Below are 19,083 nucleotides of genomic sequence, written 5' to 3' on the forward strand. Positions count from 1 at the left end.
GGAGAAAGTATGGAATCCAATGAGCCCTTGTACCTAAGTTACGGTCAGATCGAATAAAGATACGTCTGAGTGCACTGCACTCTAGTCCTTCACTCTCACGTTCCTCATCCACAAATCTTTCATCCTCGCTCAAATTAATGGGGTAATCGTCGCTTTCTCTGTCCGAATCGCTCTCGCTGCATTGTAAACAATGTGCAAATTTGAGGAGCCTTTCAACCTGTGACGTCACGCTACTTCCGGTACAGGCAAGGCTTTTTTTTATCAGCGACCAAATGTTGCGAACTTTATCGTCGATGCTAAATCCTTTTAGCAAAAATATGGCAATATCGCAAAATGATCAAGTATGACACATAGAATGGATCTGCTATCCCCGTTTAAATACAAAAAAAAATCATTTCAGTAGGCCTTTAAAGTGTTTACAAAGTACAAAGAAGAAGAACCATGATAAACATTCTGGATTTATTCCATCCATCCATTCTTTCACTCTTTCATTCTCAAAGTAATCTTACTTATCTCATTATATGTAATAGGACTTACTTCACCAATTATTATTTATTTTTATTGTGATTACTTATGGAGTATATTGTGAATAAATTGAGAACAGGTGGTGAACAAAAATTTTAGCAACTGTAATGTAAAAGAAAAGGGGTAGGATTAAATAAGCTCTGCTTCTTCCTACTCCTTTTCGAACATGTTGAAAAGAGAAACTGGAAATTGTGATGTATCATGTGTATGTTTGCATGTTCGAAATAAACTCAAACTCAGACGATACTCAAATCTATCTTCCACTCAAGACAGACGATCCCTCCGGGCTGGACCTTTTGAAAGACTGCTTGCGGGACATAAAGGAGTGGATGTCACAAAGCTTCCTGCAGCTCAATGACACCAAGAGTGAAATTCTTCTGTTTGGCAACTCCACCTCGGTCAGTCAGATCAGAAAGAATTTGGGAAGTTTGACCACTCTTGAAAAACCCCTTGTCAAAACCCTTGGGGTCATATTCGAGCCAGACCTCAAGTTTAACAAGCAAGTGAAATCTGTGGTGAAATCCTGTTTTTTCCAACTACGCACCCTAGCCAAGATCAAGTCTTTCCTCTCCCCCAGTGACCTACGGAAGGGTCGTGTTGATGCTCATCTTTTCTAGACTGGACTATTGCAATGCCCTTTATGCTGGGGTCACCGACAAGACCACCCATAGCATGCAGCTAGTACAAAATGCAGCTGCCAGGCTGGTGACAGGCGCAAAAATGAGGGAACACATTACTCCGAATCTCTCCTCCCTTCACTGGCTCCCAGTGAAGCCCAGAGTGAAATTTAAGATCGTCACGTATGTCTTCAAAGCGCTCAATGGTCTCGCCCCAGCTTACATTAAAGGCCTACTGAAAGCCACTACTAGCGACCACGCAGTCTGATAGTTTATACATCAATGATGAAATCTTAACATTGCAACACATGCCAATACGGCCGGGTTAACTTATAATGTGCAATTCTAAATTTCCCGCCACACTTCCTGTTAAAAACGTTTTATTATGCTGACGTATGCGTGTGACGTCACGAGGACAAGGGAAGTATTCGGAGCCCGGAGAATCCTATACAACAAGCTCTGTTTTAATTTCATAATTCCACAGTATTTTGGACATCTGTGTTGGTGAATCTTTTGCAATTTGTTTAATGAACAATGGAGGCTGCAAAGAACAACGTTGTAGGTGGGATCGATCGGTGTATTAGCGGCTGGCTGTAGCAACACAATAAGGACTTAGCAGACACCTAGCCGATGCTAGCCGCCAAACCCACGGATGAAGTCCTTCGTCGCGCCGTCGATCGCTGGAACGCAGGTGAGCACGGCTGTTGATGGGAAGATGAGGGCTGGCTGGCGTAGGTGGAGCGCTAATGTTTTTATCATAGCTCTGTGAGGTCCGGTTGCTAAGTTGCTAGATTAGCCTTAGCGTCGTTAGCAACAGCATTGTTAAGCTTTACCAGGCTGAGAATTATTAACCGTGTAGTTACATGTACATGGTTTAATAGTATTGTTGATCTTCTGTCTATCCTTCCAGTCAGGGATTTATGTATTTTGTTTCTATCTGCATTTGAGAACGATGCTATCACGTTAGCTCAGTAGCTAAGTGTGTCACCGATGTATTGTCGTGGAGATAAAGCATACTTGCCAATCTTGAGACCTCCAATATCGGGAGGTGGGGGGTGGGGGGGCATGATCGGGGGTGGGGTGGGGGGGTCGGGGGCGTTGTTGGGGGCATGGTTATTTACAGCTACAATTCACCAACTCGAGTATTTCATATATATTTCATGTATATATATATGTATGAAATATGTGACTTTCAGTGAATTCTAGCTATATATATATATATATATATATATATATATATATATATATATATATATATATATATATATATATATATATATATATATATATATATATATATATATATATATATATATATATATATATATTTTATTTACATAGAAAAATTTTTTAAAAAATACTTGAATTTCAGTCTTCCGTTGGCTATCCATTAGATGGCAGTATTGTCCTGTTTAACTTCTCCGTTCATTGGGCAGGCAAAACCTCTATTGTGGGAAAGCGGACGTGAGAACAGGCTGTCCCCACTCAGTCTCAGGTCCGCATTGAGCTGGAGGGGGCGTGGCCTCCAGCTCCGGCTGAATACCGGGAGTTTGTCGGGAGAAAATCTCTGCCGGGAGGTTGTCGGGAGAGGCGCTGAATACCGGCATTCTCCCGCTAAAAACGGGAGGGTTGGCAAGTATGCTTTGAATGTCCATTTCGCGTGCTCGACTCTCATTTTCAAGAGGATATAGTATCCGAGGTGGTTTAAAATACAAATCCGTGTTCCACAATAGAAAAAGGAGAAAGTGTGAAAGCCAATGAGCCAGCTTGTACCTAAGTTACAGTCAGAGCGAAAAAAAGATACGTCCTGCACTGCCTCTAGTTCTTCACTCTAACGTTCCTCATCCACAAATCTTTCATCCTCGCTCAAATTAATGGGGTAATCGTCGCTTTGTCGCTCCAAATCTCTCTCGCTCCATTGTAAACAAAGGAAAATTGTGAGGAATATTACCTTCTGCGATGTCACGCTACTTCCGGTACAGGCAAGGCTTTTTTTATCAGCGAGCAAAAGTTGCGAACTTTATCGTCGATTTTCTCTACTAAATCCTTTCAGCAAAAATATGGCAATATTGTGAAATGATCAAGTATGACACATAGAATAGATCTGCTATTCCCGTTTAAATAAAACAAATTCATTTCAGTAGGCCTTTAAAGATCCCCTGGGCCAACCCACCAGCTCCAGGCTTGGTCGTTGCCTTAGATCGGACAACCAGATGACCCTGAAGGTCCCACGGTTAAACCTGGTGACAAAGGGAGACCGTGCTTTCTCAGTGATGGCACATAGGCTATGGAATAAGCTCCCTCTGAATATTAAGTTCGCCACCACTCTGGACTCTTTTAGAGCACAGCTTAAAACGCGCCTCTTTACCGCAGATGACTTTTGATTTATGTGTTCATTGTGAGTCTTAAATGTTTAGTTTAGATTCCTTTGTGTGTCTCAGTCTCTGTTTTTTTTTTTTTTCCTCTACTCGGGCTGCGCCCCGGGCTGATGTAACAGTTGGTTGGGGGGCGCATTAATAAATGAAAATAACATAACATATGCATCAAGTGTTCATTCAAGGCTAAGGCAAAATATCGAGATATATATCGTGTATCGTGACATGGCCTAAAAATATCGAGATATTAAAAAAAGGCCATATCGCCCAGCCCTAATACCAAGTATAATATCAGTATAAGGTCGATACAGTGGTTTGATCAATATTTTGTATTGTATATATTTTGTTATTGTTAACAAACTCAGTAAAAAAGGAAGACTTTAAGGGTTTAAACCAAATTATTTAATTCAGAGGCATATTTAAATATTCAATTGATATTCTACAGTGTTTCCCATAAACTGCCAAGTGGGGGCGTGGCTATGGGCGTGGTCACCATGACATCGAGTAATTTGCATAATTTACTACAATGATATGATTTTCTCTAAAAAGGCTCAAAAATGTATACTTACTAATTAATAATAACAGTTTTGTTTTAAACGTCCATCCATCCATCCATCCATTTTACAATATAATTATAAATAAATGATAAATGGGTTATACTTGTATAGCGCTTTTCTACCTTCAAGGTACTCAAAGCGCTTTGACAGTATTTCCACATTTACCCATTCACACACACATTCACACACTGATGGCGGGAGCTGCCATGCAAGGCGCTAACCAGCAGCCATCAGAGGCAAAGGGTGAAGTGTCTTGCCCAAGGACACAACGGACGTGACTAGGAAGGTAGAAGGTGGGTACATATTTATATACAGATTTGAACAATAAGTCGTTCACTGAAATATATTTATTAATTGTGGTTCTTACAAAAAATATATCTTATAAAATATAAAAGCTAAAATGTCTCTTAAAGCTCTGCCCCTTTAATTAGTGCATACTAAATAATTTAACTTTAGCCTACTACTACAACCATATTATTTACCAGCAACATAAAGTGAAACAGAAGCAGAGGTGTCCTGCCACAGTCAGTAACAAATAAACAGAAAACAGTAGTGGTCAAATACAAATAAGGCAACAAGAGAAGTATCCTACACTTCTCTTTTGTAAAGTAAATCTGAACAGCCTATATGGGCATCTACATCTACTATATGATTTGCCTGAGAAGCTGGACAGGACAAAAAAAAAATAAAATATAATATTTTATTTTATTTTATTTTTTATTTGTGGCGGACGTAATTCTTTCAAGCGGGCCGCCACAAATAAATTAATGTGTGGGAAACACTGTTCTAACACCACCATCCTGTGTTTTTGTGTGATTATGATTGCAAACAAAAATTTCATTATTCAATGATCTTGAAATATGTAAATACCAGTATCCACATTGGTATGACCGATTTTTGTGTTGTTCGCCATTGTCAAACGATACCAACTTGTCAGGGTACGTCCTCATCCTTCTACTATCCAGGTGAGAGGCACGATTCATGATCTGGAATAATCTTTCACCAGCGAGGAAGGAGCTCACCAGCCGGTGATGTCAACATAGACACACAAGCTATAAATAGAATGTGATTTAAAAATATATATCCATCGTCATGTCTTTTATAATGATTGTGAACGATAGAAAAAAATCCCCAAAAAAGTGCAGTTCCCCTCTAAATTCCAGTGATTAGATTTAAGACTTGAAGTCTATGAGCATGAAGTGATGAAGCCTACTTGGATGAGAGGACAAACGTCTTCTAAGACAAAGTGAACAGTCCAGTTGTGATGGATTGAATGCCCTGAGAATAAAATGATTTGTGGATGTTGTGCTTACTTGGACTGTGATGAAGCTGTGAGGACTCAGGTGGTTTGTCTTCATGCTCTTCAGTCTTCACAGAGACAACAGTCAGTGGAAACTTGGTGACATCATCCTCCTCCTGCCCTAGAAGACACTCTCCCTCCTGAGTGATCCACACTTCCTCCTCTTCCTCTTTAATGTGGGTGGGCTGTGGATCCTCCTCTTCCTCTTTAATGTGGGGGGGCTGCTGGACGTCTGTTGGGTAAATAAATAAGTAAATAAGATAAAGAGAGAATATAAATAGGTTTGGACTGACTGACAGTGTTGACACAATGACGTTATTTGTGTTCTTTCGTGTGTTGTGTTAAAAGTGTGTAGCAAAACAACTAATAAAAACAAGGGAAATACCTCCTTTTTCCTCAAATTAATGCAAAAGTGGCACAGTGAGTACAGAAACAGACTTGGAAATTGGATAGGGGGCAATTTGAAAAGTTTTTATAAGTACGAGGCAACATTGATTGAGGCATTTTGAACTTCACTGATGTAAAGTGTGTAAATATTTTATTCTGTATATGGTCCATTGCACCTGCTCTTTATCTCTAAACTTAACCATAATCTTTTAATGACATAGTCATTACCATAACTTCAATATCATGGAAATAAAAAAAATCTAATTCCAAAATTACTTAAAAACATTCATGGTATGTTTTTGTCATCATGCAAAATACTTTTTTGTGATCATTTTGTTGGCTGGGCCAAAAGGAACTTTTACCAAAAACATGGTCTATGTGGTGTTTTATGGAGTATCTCCATCAACAATTCCTCTTTAGGAATTGGAGACCATCTATGACACGCTGAAGGAAAGTCAGTCACCTTTATGTTCTTTTAATAAATCAAGTGTTGACTACTTTGGTTATTGGAAATAAATGTTTACTTTTACTTATTGATGCATGTAGGTCAGAATCAGGAAGTGAAATTATTAGATTTGATTACAGTATAAAATGTATTTAGTGAGTGTGTGAGTTTTGTGTAAACATGTTGATACATGTTTACATCTTCTTGGGGACTGGAACACAGATATGTCCTGAAAGGATGCACCCATTTTTAAAACATTCACTAAGCTGTGCCACCAACATTGCCTCACTTAGCTCATTAAGCAAACTACCAGGGTGACTGAGTCCTTTTAAACCATCATAGACCTCGTTGTTACTTCTGACCAGTCTAAGATCACCACAAGTGGAACTACTGTATGCGGCTTAAGTGATCATTCAATGATTTTCTGTACCCGTAAAAAACATAGAACTGAGGCTGACAGCCACAAAACAAACGAAGCTAGAATCCTCAAGACCTAGACTAGCAAGGCTTTCAATGACAAACTGGCACATTAAGACTCGCCCGGTACTTGCAAGTACACAGGTCTTTGGGTCAATTCCTAACCTCAGAAAAGTAGATAGCTTTACAGTCAAAGTGGGTGACAATATTATAACAAACAAAAATGAGATTACCAATTATGGCTGCATCGTAGAGACTAATCTCTCCAGTGAAAAAATTACTACTAAGGTAGTCAAAGAATCAACCGACAAATTCTGTTCTTACATAGTAGTACTACTCATACGGGTAGTATTGCACTTAAGACTCTAACACAAGCGCTCCTTTAACCCCACTTTGAGTACAGAGTACATGTTTGGTACCGTGACGCCTTAAAATCCCCGAAAAACAAACTCCAGACAGCCCAAAACAAAATGATTGGGCTTCTACTCAACCGTCCATCTCACCTTTCCTTAACGTGGGGAGGCTCTTGGTGGCCGACAGAGTACATCTTCTTGCAGTTGGTCTGGTGTATGAGATACACCACTAAGATACCCATGTACCTGTCTAGATACTTCAAAATATATTCACCATTATAACACCAGAGGTAGTTGTACAAATTACATTCAACCCAGATCTCACTCCAAAAAAGGTTCCAATTTGTTTGCCTGCTATACCACCAAATTGTGGAACTCCCTTCCTTCCAAGTCGCTTTGAAAAGACATTACAGGTTTCAGCTACTCGTAACTGGGAATATACAAAGCCTTTTACTTTTATTTTCATTGACTTTCTTGCAGTATTTTTGTCTACTTTCTACATAGTACTGTGTTCTGTGTGAGTTTAAAAAATATATTTCAACTGAAACCATCTCAGGCTTTCTTGTAGCAGTGAATGTGTACCGTGATGAAACTGTACCTTTTCCTACGCAAACTTCTCATAACTCCTTCAATCAATCAATCACACATTGTTACAAACTGAGAGGAACATCAACTGTCTTGTTTACTTCACTTCACTTAAAAGGGAACCACACTTTTTAAATTTATTTTGCCTATCAAGAACACACGTTTTTTCTTTGTTATGCATTTTAAATAGTAAATAAATACGATCAAAAGTCTGCTTACAATAAAGGCTATTAGAGTCGCACTATTCTGCCTACAAAGAACTTAAAACACATCCAAACACCTCCATTAAGGTTTTATGTACATGCAGCAGGTTTATATGTCATTTTTTAAAAGATGTAATATTTACAGATTTTTGCTCATTAGCACATTCATTTTAAAAATGCATCACAACGCTTGCTGTTTTTTTTAACAACATCACTGAATATTACACACTGCAGACTTCATGAGAGCCAACAAACATAATAAAACATCACTTACTGTACAAGGTCTGCTGTCACTATGACGAAGACTGATAGAATCTTGTTATATTCTCGTTTAGATGAAGAATGACTCATAATTGTCGCACAGAAAAGGTGGTGAAGCCTAGCGTCTTTTTGTGTCGTTTGCCATTGCCGGGTCTAAATTGGCTGTCAAACAATACCAACTTGTCAGAGTACGTCCTCATCCTTCGACTATCCAGGTGAGAGGCACGCTTCATGATCTGGAATAATCTTTCACCAGCACAGAGGTGAGGAAGGAGCTCACCAGCCGGTGATGTCAACATAGACACACAAACTATAAATAGTTTGTCTGCGTTAGCACTTATAATAACAATATCACTAATACTTGCTTGGTATTCAAGCCACAAAATGCAAATGGAGTATTGTTGGCACTTTTTAGATGGTTTTAGAGGACCCCCCCATTGGCTCCATTGCAAGTGGACTTTTATTTTATATTTATGAGTTAGAATGTGATTTAAAAATATATATATATCCATCGTCATGTCTTTTATAATGATCAAGAAAGATTGAAAAAATTCCCCCAAAAAGTGCAGTTCCCTTCTAAATTCCAATGATTAGATTTAAATAATAATAATAAAAAGGAAGCCTAAGTCTAAGTTAAGACTTGAAGCCTATGAGCAGGAAGTGATGAAGCCTACTTGGATGAGAGGACAAACGTCTTCTAAGACAAAGTGAACAGTCCAGTTGTGATGGATTGAATGCCCTGAATATAAAATGATATGTGGATGTTGTGCTTACTTGGACTGTGATGAAGCTGTGAGGACTCAGGTGGTTTGTCTTCATGCTCTTCAGTCTTCACAGAGACAACAGTCAGTAGAAACTTGGTGACATCATCCTCCTCCTGCCCTAGAAGACACTCTCCCTCTTGAGTGATGCACACTTCCTCCTCTTCCTCTTTAACGTGGGGTGGCTGTGGATCCTCCTCTTCCTCTTTAATGTGGGGGGGCCGTGGATCCTCCTCTTCCTCTTTAATGTTGGGGGGCTGCTGGATGTCTGTTGGGTAAATAAGTAAATACAATTAAGAGAGAATAGAAATAGTTTTGGACTGACACTGTTAACACAATGACATGATTTGTGTTCCTTTGTGTGTTGTGTTAAAAGTATGTAGCAAAACAACCCATAAAAACGCGGGAAATACCTCCTTTTGTTAACACCAGAGGTAGTTGTACAAGTCACATTCAACCCAGATCTCACTCCAAAAAAGGTTCTAATTTGTTTGCCTGCTATACCACCAACATGTGGAACTCCCTATCAAAAAGAAAAGGCATTACAGGTTGCGGCTACTTGTAACTGGGAATGTACAAAGCCTTTTACCTATTTTAAATTATATTTTATTTACTTGCAGTGTATTTGTATTTTAAATGCTACTTTCTACCTAGTACTGTGTGAGTTAAAAAAATATTTCTGAAACCATCTCAGGCTTTCTTGTAGCAGTGAATGTGTACCGTGATGAAACTGTACCCTTTCCTATGCAAACTTCTCATAAGTCCTTCAATCAATCAATCACACATTGTTACAAAGTAAGAGGAACATCAACCTCAAACTGTCTCGTTTTCATGAAGAATCTAAATCAACCATTGCATCATCCCCACAAGACAAAGCACCTTCCTATTGAAGAAAAGTGTTAATAATGAAATACAAAGTTAGTAAAGATGTGAGAGTAAGAAGTAAACAAACCTGTTCTGTGTAACACAACTTGATGTTTCTTGAAAACAGCGTCCATAAGTTGATGTTGTCGCTCCTTCTCCTCTTTTGTTGGACAAAGTTCCTCCTCATACTTTGCTATCGTTCTTTCGCACATTTTCACACAATCACAACACTTTACACTCACATTTGATCTCTACTTAGCGATGTGTTGATAACGTCCGCGTCTCTTTGTTAGCAGCTAACAAGCTAAGCTAACTAGCAAGCTAAGCTAGCACATAAAGTGCGCTCAGACTAATGTATCCGGATACAAACAATGTTTCATCTATTACACGACATATATGCGTACATGTATGCACTAAATACAAATAGAGAAACAATAATGGCCAGTGGTCACGTTTAGGCCTTCTCTGTCAAACGCCATTTTGCTTTTTACTCCTTCGTCTTCTTTGGATTTCCAGCAGACTAGTAGAGCATCTTAGGCCTCCACAGCTTCTTAACGGGACTTCTTCGTCCTGTCCTATGGTCCATACTACATTCTACAGTACAGGAGGTCGCGCTAGCAACATTTCAATGGACCACTTCCAAGTTGGCTTCGTCGTTCTTCTTTTTTCTGTTTAATGGCGGTTAGGGTACATGGAGGCACTAGGACCGCGCTCTGTGGTCGCAGGAAGAGCGAGTAACCCCTGGCTGCAGCCCGCAGATCGAGGAGGGGCTTATTTTCCCTCAATGTGGGCGGGTCTCAACGTTGAGCCCGCGGGCTCCATCTGGTGGCGGAGATCCGGCAGCACACATTCTCAAACGTCAATAAAGCTACTTTTAACTTGTCAAATGTATTTTTTTACCATGAAAAAACAATACAATATATATATATATATATATATATATATATATATATATATATATATATATATACATATATATATATTTGCAAATATTTGTATTGAATTTTACAGTTAAAATCACATTTAACAGTCATACTTTGGTCACGCAAAACCTTCATACAATCGCACATCCACTCATACCCACTCACACGCACACTTGAGGAGAGAGGTGCACTTAAACTTGAACAATTCAAGGTTTACAGTATAAACAGTATTAGAAAAGATACCCAGATATTGTATATATATATATATATATATATATATACATATATATATATATATATATATATATATATATATATATATATATATATATATATATATATATATATATCCATCCCGCTCTGGCTCAGGATCAGCTACAGGCTATCCAGACCATAGTGGATGAACATTCCTCGGCATCAAGGATCCTCAGGAAGTGATCCCAAGATCACCTCTCGAGGACCTCTCCACCGTTCACACTTAAAAAAGAAAAGGAAAGGAAAGTCACAGAAGTTGATCAGATGTAAAACAATACAAAATAAAAAGACACAATAAATAAATAAATAAGCAAGTAAACCGTGGCAAGGCCATATCAGAAGTAACAAAAAAAAACACAATAATAGTGTAGGATCAATACAGAAAATAATGAAGATAATAAAAAAGGAATACAACTACAAAAAAGATGGCAGATACATTTGACAAGTTAAAAGTAGGAATGTCTAAGTCTATCAAATACATTAACCTTTTTTCATACTATGGTTTATATATATATATTATTGTTTTTTCATGGTAAAAAAATACATTTGACAAGTTAAAAGTAGCTTTATTGACGTTTGAGAATGTGTGCTGCCGGATCTCCGCCACCAGATGGAGCCCGCGGGCTCAACGTTGAGACCCGCCCACATTGAGGGAAAATAAGCCCCTCCTCGATCTGCGGGCTGCAGCCAGGGGCACTTGGGAAGAGCAGCAGAAACAAGTTCCCCTGGCTGCAGATCGAGGGGCTTATTTTCCCTAAATGTGCGATCTGCAGGCTGCAGTCAGGGGTTACTCAACACATGCACATATGGCACCAGTGATGCGTTTACAGCCACACAAAAAGTCAGACAACTCCATCACCACACATAAAGTGTAATTCCAGGTCGTTACACTATGATTTACCAATCAAATGTGTGCTTATTCTAGTGTCATTTATTAGGAATCTTAATTTATAAATATTAATCATGAAATGCTGTTACTATATTAAATAAATACTTATAAAAATATATTTTTTACAAACATGAAGTTGCAGGAATGTACACATGATCCCCTGCTTACATCTCATTGTGCAACATGTGAATGTTTTAATGGGAACTAAATGCAATGTCTGAAAGGGGTACAAATTATTTCCAAAGCAGGACCTCCACCCAGACAAACAATACAAGTACACAGTTCATGAAAAACAATATTTTTTGTTATTGTCATTGTAAGTGGGTCTTAACACTTATATTAGAAAATAACCTCATGGAAATGACTGCTGTCATTTGATTATAATAATAAAAGAATGTTGTCTGTCTATCTGTGTTGGCCCTGCGATGAGGTGGGGACTTGTCCAGGGTGTACCCCGCCTTCTGCCCGAATGCAGCTGAGATAGGCTCCAGCACCCCCCGCGACCCCGAAAGGGACAAGCGGTAGAAAATGGATGGATGGAGATTTAACTTGTTATTTAGTCAGGTTTGGGACAAGTGTGCTGCTGGTGTAGCCACAGTATGCACGTCTGATGTTGCTCACATGGGCTCCACTGAATGCTCAGGGAGTTTTTGCGTTTGCTCACACACATGAAAAATTAGAGGGAACATTGGCTAGGAGACAAGCAAAACTTGCGCAACGAGAGCATGACGTAAACAAAGAAGCCAGGCCGACTGTCTGGCAAAGGCAGGCTTAAATAATGCCTCTTATTAGTGCTCGAGAAACAGGTGAGCGTCCCGAACACCAATCAGAGGCATGTGCAAATAATAAGTAGCCATGGTAACTAAACATACTCAAGGGTGCACAACAACAAGGAACTCGGGGAGTCCAAAACCAGCAGAAAATAACAAAAACATGATACGGGCCATGGATCATGACAGGCCCCCCATCTTAAGGACAGATTGCAGATGTCCATAAAAAAACAAAAACAAGCAGGGTCAGGAGTCACGGGAGGGCGGAGGAAGGACTTGGCGGTGGGTCGCCAGAACAAGTGTTCCCGCAACCAGCAAGGGAGAGTCAGGTGGCGGCGACGTGTTGAACGCTGCTGCACTTGGCGAGGCGGGCGACCACGGAAAGGCCACATTCGTGGCCAACGAGAAGGTGGGTGTGAGTGACGCCAGAATCTCAGCAGCCTATGAGTTTTACGCCCAATTCATGGGCATCGCTGCTGTCTGCGCCCGGGGCATCCATGAATTGACCCTCCAGAGGGCCGCATGCAGGCGTCTGATGGCCACTTGTGCAGCCGGCCAGCCGGAGGTCGTGGCGGCAACGACGCTGGCGATGAGAAGGGTAGCGGCGCCGTGGGAAGGCCCGCCGGAGACGAGGAAGGTGGCGGCGCCGTGGGAAGGCCCGCCGGAGACGAGGAAGGTGGCACCTAATGAACTTGAGCGGCAGGCGAAGGAAGCAGCCGTGGAGCAGGAACGGTAACTTGCCTCGGCGCAGGTACAGGAACAGGGGCTGCGGCGACTTGTGCTTGCCGAGTTGCGGCGACTGGTGTTTGCCGAGGTGCGGCGACTGGTGCTTGCCTTGGAGCAGCAGGTTCAGGTGCTAGCCTTGGAGCAGCAGGTTCAGATGCTAGCCTTGGAGCAGCAGGTTCAGATGCTAACCTTGGAGCCGCAGGTTCAGATGCTAGCCTTCGAGCCGCAGGTTCAGATGGCGTCTTCAGGACCACCTGGGCTGAAGTTAGCCGTGACCTTGGCGGAGGTGGCCGAGCTAGAGGTTGCGGCTTGGCATGCCGATGGACTGGTGGTGGTGGTGGACGGGCTTGAGTTTTGGGGGGCGGAGCTTGACAATAAGAAGGTGACTGGGACTGACTAGACCTAAATTTAAAAAATATCTTGTTAATATTTTATTCTGGAATCAAAGTCCTTTGGAGGCTGCTGACAGAGTTAACAGAATCTTAAAAAAAAGTATTGGTTTTTGACATCACCAGTGGGCGGGGTGACGTCATCAGGGGAAGACGACTGGGCTGCCTGCATCTTGCTTCGGTCTGGAGGAGCGACGCGTCCTAACAGCTAGGAGAAGCCTTCCTTGACGGCTTCAGTCTTTGCCGGCGATGTCCTCAAGCCAGAGGGAGTCGATGGGGATAAGCTTGCCGTTAGGACCCCACATCAGGCCCTGGCGCTCCTAGGGGGAATACCGGAGAGTTTCTGTCTCCATCGCCTTTAAGACCAGCCACATACCTTTCTCGTCCGCCTCCTCGATGTCCGTTGCGGGGGAACTGAATGCTGGCTTCTTTCTGTTACGACGGGGTTGCAGCTTGCTGCAAGATTCGTTACCCCGGGATGCAACCGGACCACTCCAAAAAGGACGTGCAGGTAGGAGCATGATTTATTCTTGAAAAAGTCAAAGCACCACCAAGAACAGAAAACAAGTCGAAAGCAACACGTGCCAATCGCACTCGAAGTTAAACTTAGCATAGGCTAGGAGACAAGCAAAACTTATGTAACGAGAGCATGAAGCAAACAAAGAAGCCAGATTGACTGATTGGCAAAGGCAGGCTTAAATAATGCCTCTGATTAGTCCTCGAGAAACAGGTCAGCGTCCCGAACATCAATCAGAGGCAGGTGAAAATAATAAGTAGCCATGGTAACTAAACAAACTCAAGGTTGCACAACAACAGGAACTTAGGGAGTCCAAAACCAGCAGAAAATAACAAAAACATGATCCGGGCCACGGTTCATGACAGGATCATTACCAATTAGAAATAAAAATATTTAACACTTCAATATTTCAAACACCTATAAAAAACACTATTATGAATAAGTCTAAAATTGTATTATGAAAATATATACACATAGAATGTTTATTGTATGTAAAATATGTCTTGTACTGTTTACTCTCACCTGTTCAGTCAAAATATTTTGTTAAATTTTTAACAAAAGCACACAATGTTGCATATTAATGCATGTACTTGACTGAAAAAGCACTAATATAAAATATCTAATCTATAAATGTAGAAGCATATTAAAAAGATTGTTACACAAACAACAATGTCACACATGTTATATGTGCTGATGTTAGAAAGTCAAAATTAAAGTATTGACGGTTTATTTCAAATCCTGCAGTTTCATTTGCTGCTGCTGTTCTCACCAGCACACTTGTGTTTCTTACACTGGTACTTATAAGAGAATCTTTCACCACACACACTGCAACTTAACACTTTATCTCCTGTGTGCCTTCTCATGTGTGCTACAAGGTTTGATCGGTCACAAAAGCTTATGTTGCAGATTGAACAGGAATGTGATTTTTCACCAGTGTGTGTTCTCTTGTGTCTTTTCAAATTCTGACTTTGTGTAAAACCTTTACCACAGACTGGACAGGAAAAAGGTTTTTCGCCAGTGTGCGTTCTCGTGTGTCTTTTCAAACAACGACTTTGTGTAAAACCTTTACCACAGGTTGAACAGGAAAATGGTTTTTCACCAGTGTGTGTTCTCATGTGCGCTACAAGGTTATGTCGGTAACAAAAGCTTTTGTTGCAAATTGAACAGGAATGTGATTTTTCACCAGTGTGCGTTCTAGTGTGTCTTTTCAAACTGCGACTTTCTGTAAAACCTTTACCACAGATTGAACAGGAAAAAGGTTTTTCGCCAGTGTGTGTTCTCATGTGTACTTTTAAATATTGACTTTCTACAAAACCTTTACTACAGATTGAACAAATAAAAGATTTTTCTCCAGTGTGTCGTGTTCTGTGTTTTTCCAAACATGAACTTTGTGCAAAACCTTTACCACAGATTGAACAAGAAAAAGGTTTTTCACCAGTGTGTGTTCTCATGTGTACTTTCAAATTGTGACTTTGTACAAAACTTTTACTACAGATTAAACATATAAAAGATTTTTCTCCTGTGTGTAATATTGTGTGTTTTTTCAAACTCTGACTTTGTGTAAAACCTTTACCACATTTTGAACAGATATAAGGTTTGTCTCCGGTGTGTGTTCTCATGTGTACTTTCAAATGTTCCTTCCTTGTAAAAGATAAGCCACACATTGAACAAGTAAAAGGTTTTTCACCAGTGTGTGTTCTCATGTGCACTTTCAATTTGCGACTTTCTACAAAACCTTTACTACAGATTGAACAGATAAAATGTTTTTCTCCGGTGTGTCTTCTCTTGTGTGTTTTCAGATCACTATGGTATTTAAAGGTTTTGTCACAGTGAGAACATTTGAAGTGAGTGTTGTCAGTGTGACATGTCTTATCATCTTTAGAGTCTTCATCATCAGTGTCAGGAGAGTGTGACGTTGTGTCCTCACTATCTGATAGTGGAGCTAAGAGCTTGTCTGCTTGTGATCCTCCACAGTGGTCTCCATCAGCTTCTGTTGTCATGTGTTGTGTTGAGCTGCTGCTTGGAGGCTCCGCCTCTCTCTTCTCCTCACTTTCACCATTGACCTCATCATCTTCACTCTTCACAGGGACACCAGTCACTGGGAACTCCACCAGTCCTTCAATATGATCTCCCTCCTGACTGATGCTGTGTTCCTCCTCTTCCTCTTTAATGTGGAGGGTCAGTGAGTCTTTCTCTTCCTTTTTACAGGGAAGGGTCTGTGTCAAAGAGGAAAAGGAGACGCCAGAGGGTCTGTGGCACCTGGTCTTCCTCTTTGATGGATCCTCCTTCACCATCCTGAAGCTACACTCCTGTTTTTCAGGCAGAAGTTGTTCTTCACAGACGTCTGCAGGACACAAAATGACAAACATGCTTGAGAAATGTCCAGATTCAGTCAGTAAGTTCTCATGAACTTAAAAAAACAAGTTAGTAGATGAATTGGCCTGAAAACAAACACACTGCTCTTTACAACATTATTCACAGCAAAATAAGACCACTTTTTACAAGGGATGGGCAATATGGCCTAAAATCTAAATTGTAATAAATTCCCTGCTGCCTGAGTGCAGCTGGGATAGGCTCCAGTGCCCCCTGTGATTTTAATGTCAGTTACTGATGTATAAACTTGGAGAAAGGATTAGGTTGTTTACAGTGTAAATCTGTATTCCGTATTGTTGTCTCTGCTATGACGCCATCTTGTGGTGGAGTTCGCTCACTGCGAGTGCTGTGGGTTGAAATTGTATTTCCTTTTGCTTCGTGCCTTGAACCCCAAGTATGGTTTCTTCATTTATCTTGCTAAGCTACGTTTGTAAGTGTAACTGGGCATTTCCACTACATGTGGAACGGCGGCGCCACGGCGACAAACTAGTTCCGTTTTTTTTCTTTTTCAAGTCAATGTGTCAGTTTCCACCGCCTGGCTTCTATATTTAGTGGTCGACACAACAAGGCGGTTCAATTGAGCTAAAATCTGCTCGTGTGGGACAGGAAGTCATGCATAAACACAAAATAAATGATAAGGCGGCCGCCCGATTGTAGCTGAGATAGGCTCCAGCGCCCCCCGCGACCCCGAAGGGAATAAGCGGTAGAAAATGGATGGATGGATGGTATTCTACACTTTGAAAAGTCCTAAGGGACATGAAGTGAACTTGTCAAAAGTTTTTCAGACCTAATTACACCTCCTTGACACAAATGGACGAAGACATGCTGATTCTAAAAGGCCCCAAATTAAAGAATCATAACAGGCATATCCCGGGCAGCTATATGGAGGCCTGTACTTCAGCATTGTATTAAAATGACTAGTTCCATCTCCAACATGAAAGCGAGTGTCGCCAACACTACTGCACACAGGAAAACGTGTGGAAGAGAATTGCAAGTAGCCGAAACAAAGATTGTGAATGACTGACAAGAGGCTCACTTTGTTCATGTAAGTCTACTGTCAAATAAACATGCTTAGGTGCTGAGAGCGATGCACAGAGTGAGACCTCTTAGTCCAGTTTAAAATCCACAGACCAAGAAGGAAACACACGGACATAGCAATGTATTGATGACAGCAAGAATTAAGTTATTAGGTTTATTTTCATTTACCGTATTGTTCGGACTATAAAGCGCACTTAAAGGCCTACTGAAATGACTTTTTAAAATTTAAACGGGATTAGCAGATCCATTCTATGTGTCATACTTGATCATTTCGCGATATTGCCATATTTTTGCTGAAAGGATTTAGTAGAGAAAATCGACGATAAAGTTCGCAACTTTTGCTCGCTGATAAAAAAAAGCCTTGCCTGTACCGGAAGTAGCGTGACGTCACAGGAGCTAGTATTCCTCACAATTCCCCATTGTTTACAATGGAGCGAGAGAGATTAGGACCGAGAAAGTGACGATTACCCCATTAATTTGAGCGAGGATGAAAGATTCGTAGATGAGGAACGTTACAGTGAAGGACTTGAGAGGCAGTGATGGACGTATCTTTTTTCGCTCTGACCGTAACTTAGGTACAAGCTGGCTCATTGGATTCCACACCCTCTCCTTTTTCTATTGTGAATCACGTATTTGTATTTTAAACCACCTCGGATACTATATCCTCTTGAAAATGAGAGTCGAGCACGCGAAATGGACATTTAAAGTGACTTTTATCTCCAAGACAATATATCGGTGACACACTTAGCTACTGAGCTAACGTGATAGCATCGTTCTCAAATAAAGATAGAAACAAAATAAATAAACCCCTGACTGGAAGGATAGACAGAAGACCAACAATACTATAAAACCATGTACATTTAACTACACGGTTAAAAATTCTCAGCCTGGTAAGGCTTAACTATGCTGTTGCTAACGACGCTAAGGCTAATTTAGCAACTTAGCAACCGGACCTCACAGAACTATGTACTCTTCTCCTTTTTCTATTGTGTATCACAGATTTGTATTTTAAACCACCTCAGATACTATATCCTCTTGAAAATGAGAGTCGAGCACACGAAATGGACATTTAAAGTGACTTTTATCTCCAAGACAATACATCGTGACACACTTAGCTACTGAGCTAACGTGATAGCATCGTTCTCAAATGAAGATAGAAACAAAATAAATAAACCCCTGACTGGAAGGATAGACAGAAGACCAACAATACTATAAAACCATGTACATGTAACTACACGGTTAAAAATTCTCAGCCTGGTAAGGCTTAACTATGCTGTTGCTAACGACGCTAAGGCTAATTTAGCAACTTAGCAACCGGACCTCACAGAACTATGATAAAACATTAGCGCTCCACCTACGCCAGCCCTCATCTTCCCATCAACAGCCGTGCTCACCTGCATTCCAGCGATCAACGGCGCGACGAAGGACTTCATCCGTGGGTTTGGCGGCAAGCATCGGCTAGGCGTCTTCTAAGTAAGGCTGAAACGACGCGTCGACATAGTCGACGTCATCGGTTATGTAAATACGTCGACGCCGTTTTTGTGCGTCGACGC

General features: G+C 40.7%; 2 protein-coding genes across 11 annotated transcripts in view; one reads left to right on the forward strand and one right to left on the reverse strand.

Moving 5' to 3' along the window:
- Positions 1–19,083, forward strand: part of LOC133664593 (uncharacterized) — a 264,251-nt gene that overhangs the window by 171,659 nt on the left and 73,509 nt on the right. The window lies entirely within an intron of this gene.
- LOC133664587 (oocyte zinc finger protein XlCOF6-like) overlaps positions 1–19,083 on the reverse strand; it is a 335,370-nt gene that overhangs the window by 81,882 nt on the left and 234,405 nt on the right. For 4 of the 10 annotated variants that reach the window (XM_062069333.1, XM_062069334.1, XM_062069330.1 and 1 more), the window contains exons 1-3: positions 9,739–10,385; positions 8,800–9,054; positions 5,388–5,606 (exon numbers count right to left, since the gene is read on the reverse strand). In XM_062069333.1, coding sequence (XP_061925317.1) covers positions 5,388–5,606; positions 8,800–9,054; positions 9,739–9,862 — 598 coding nt within the window. In that variant the 5' untranslated portion in view covers positions 9,863–10,385. Of the gene's footprint in view, positions 1–3,323; positions 3,383–4,807; positions 5,127–5,387; positions 5,607–8,799; positions 9,055–9,738; positions 10,386–19,083 lie in introns of those variants that run through there. The other 6 variants (XM_062069328.1, XM_062069329.1, XM_062069331.1 and 3 more) reach the window with 4 other exon arrangements.

The sequence above is a fragment of the Entelurus aequoreus genome, linkage group LG14 (genome assembly GCF_033978785.1).
Source record: "Entelurus aequoreus isolate RoL-2023_Sb linkage group LG14, RoL_Eaeq_v1.1, whole genome shotgun sequence".
NCBI classification, from domain to species: domain Eukaryota; kingdom Metazoa; phylum Chordata; class Actinopteri; order Syngnathiformes; family Syngnathidae; genus Entelurus; species Entelurus aequoreus.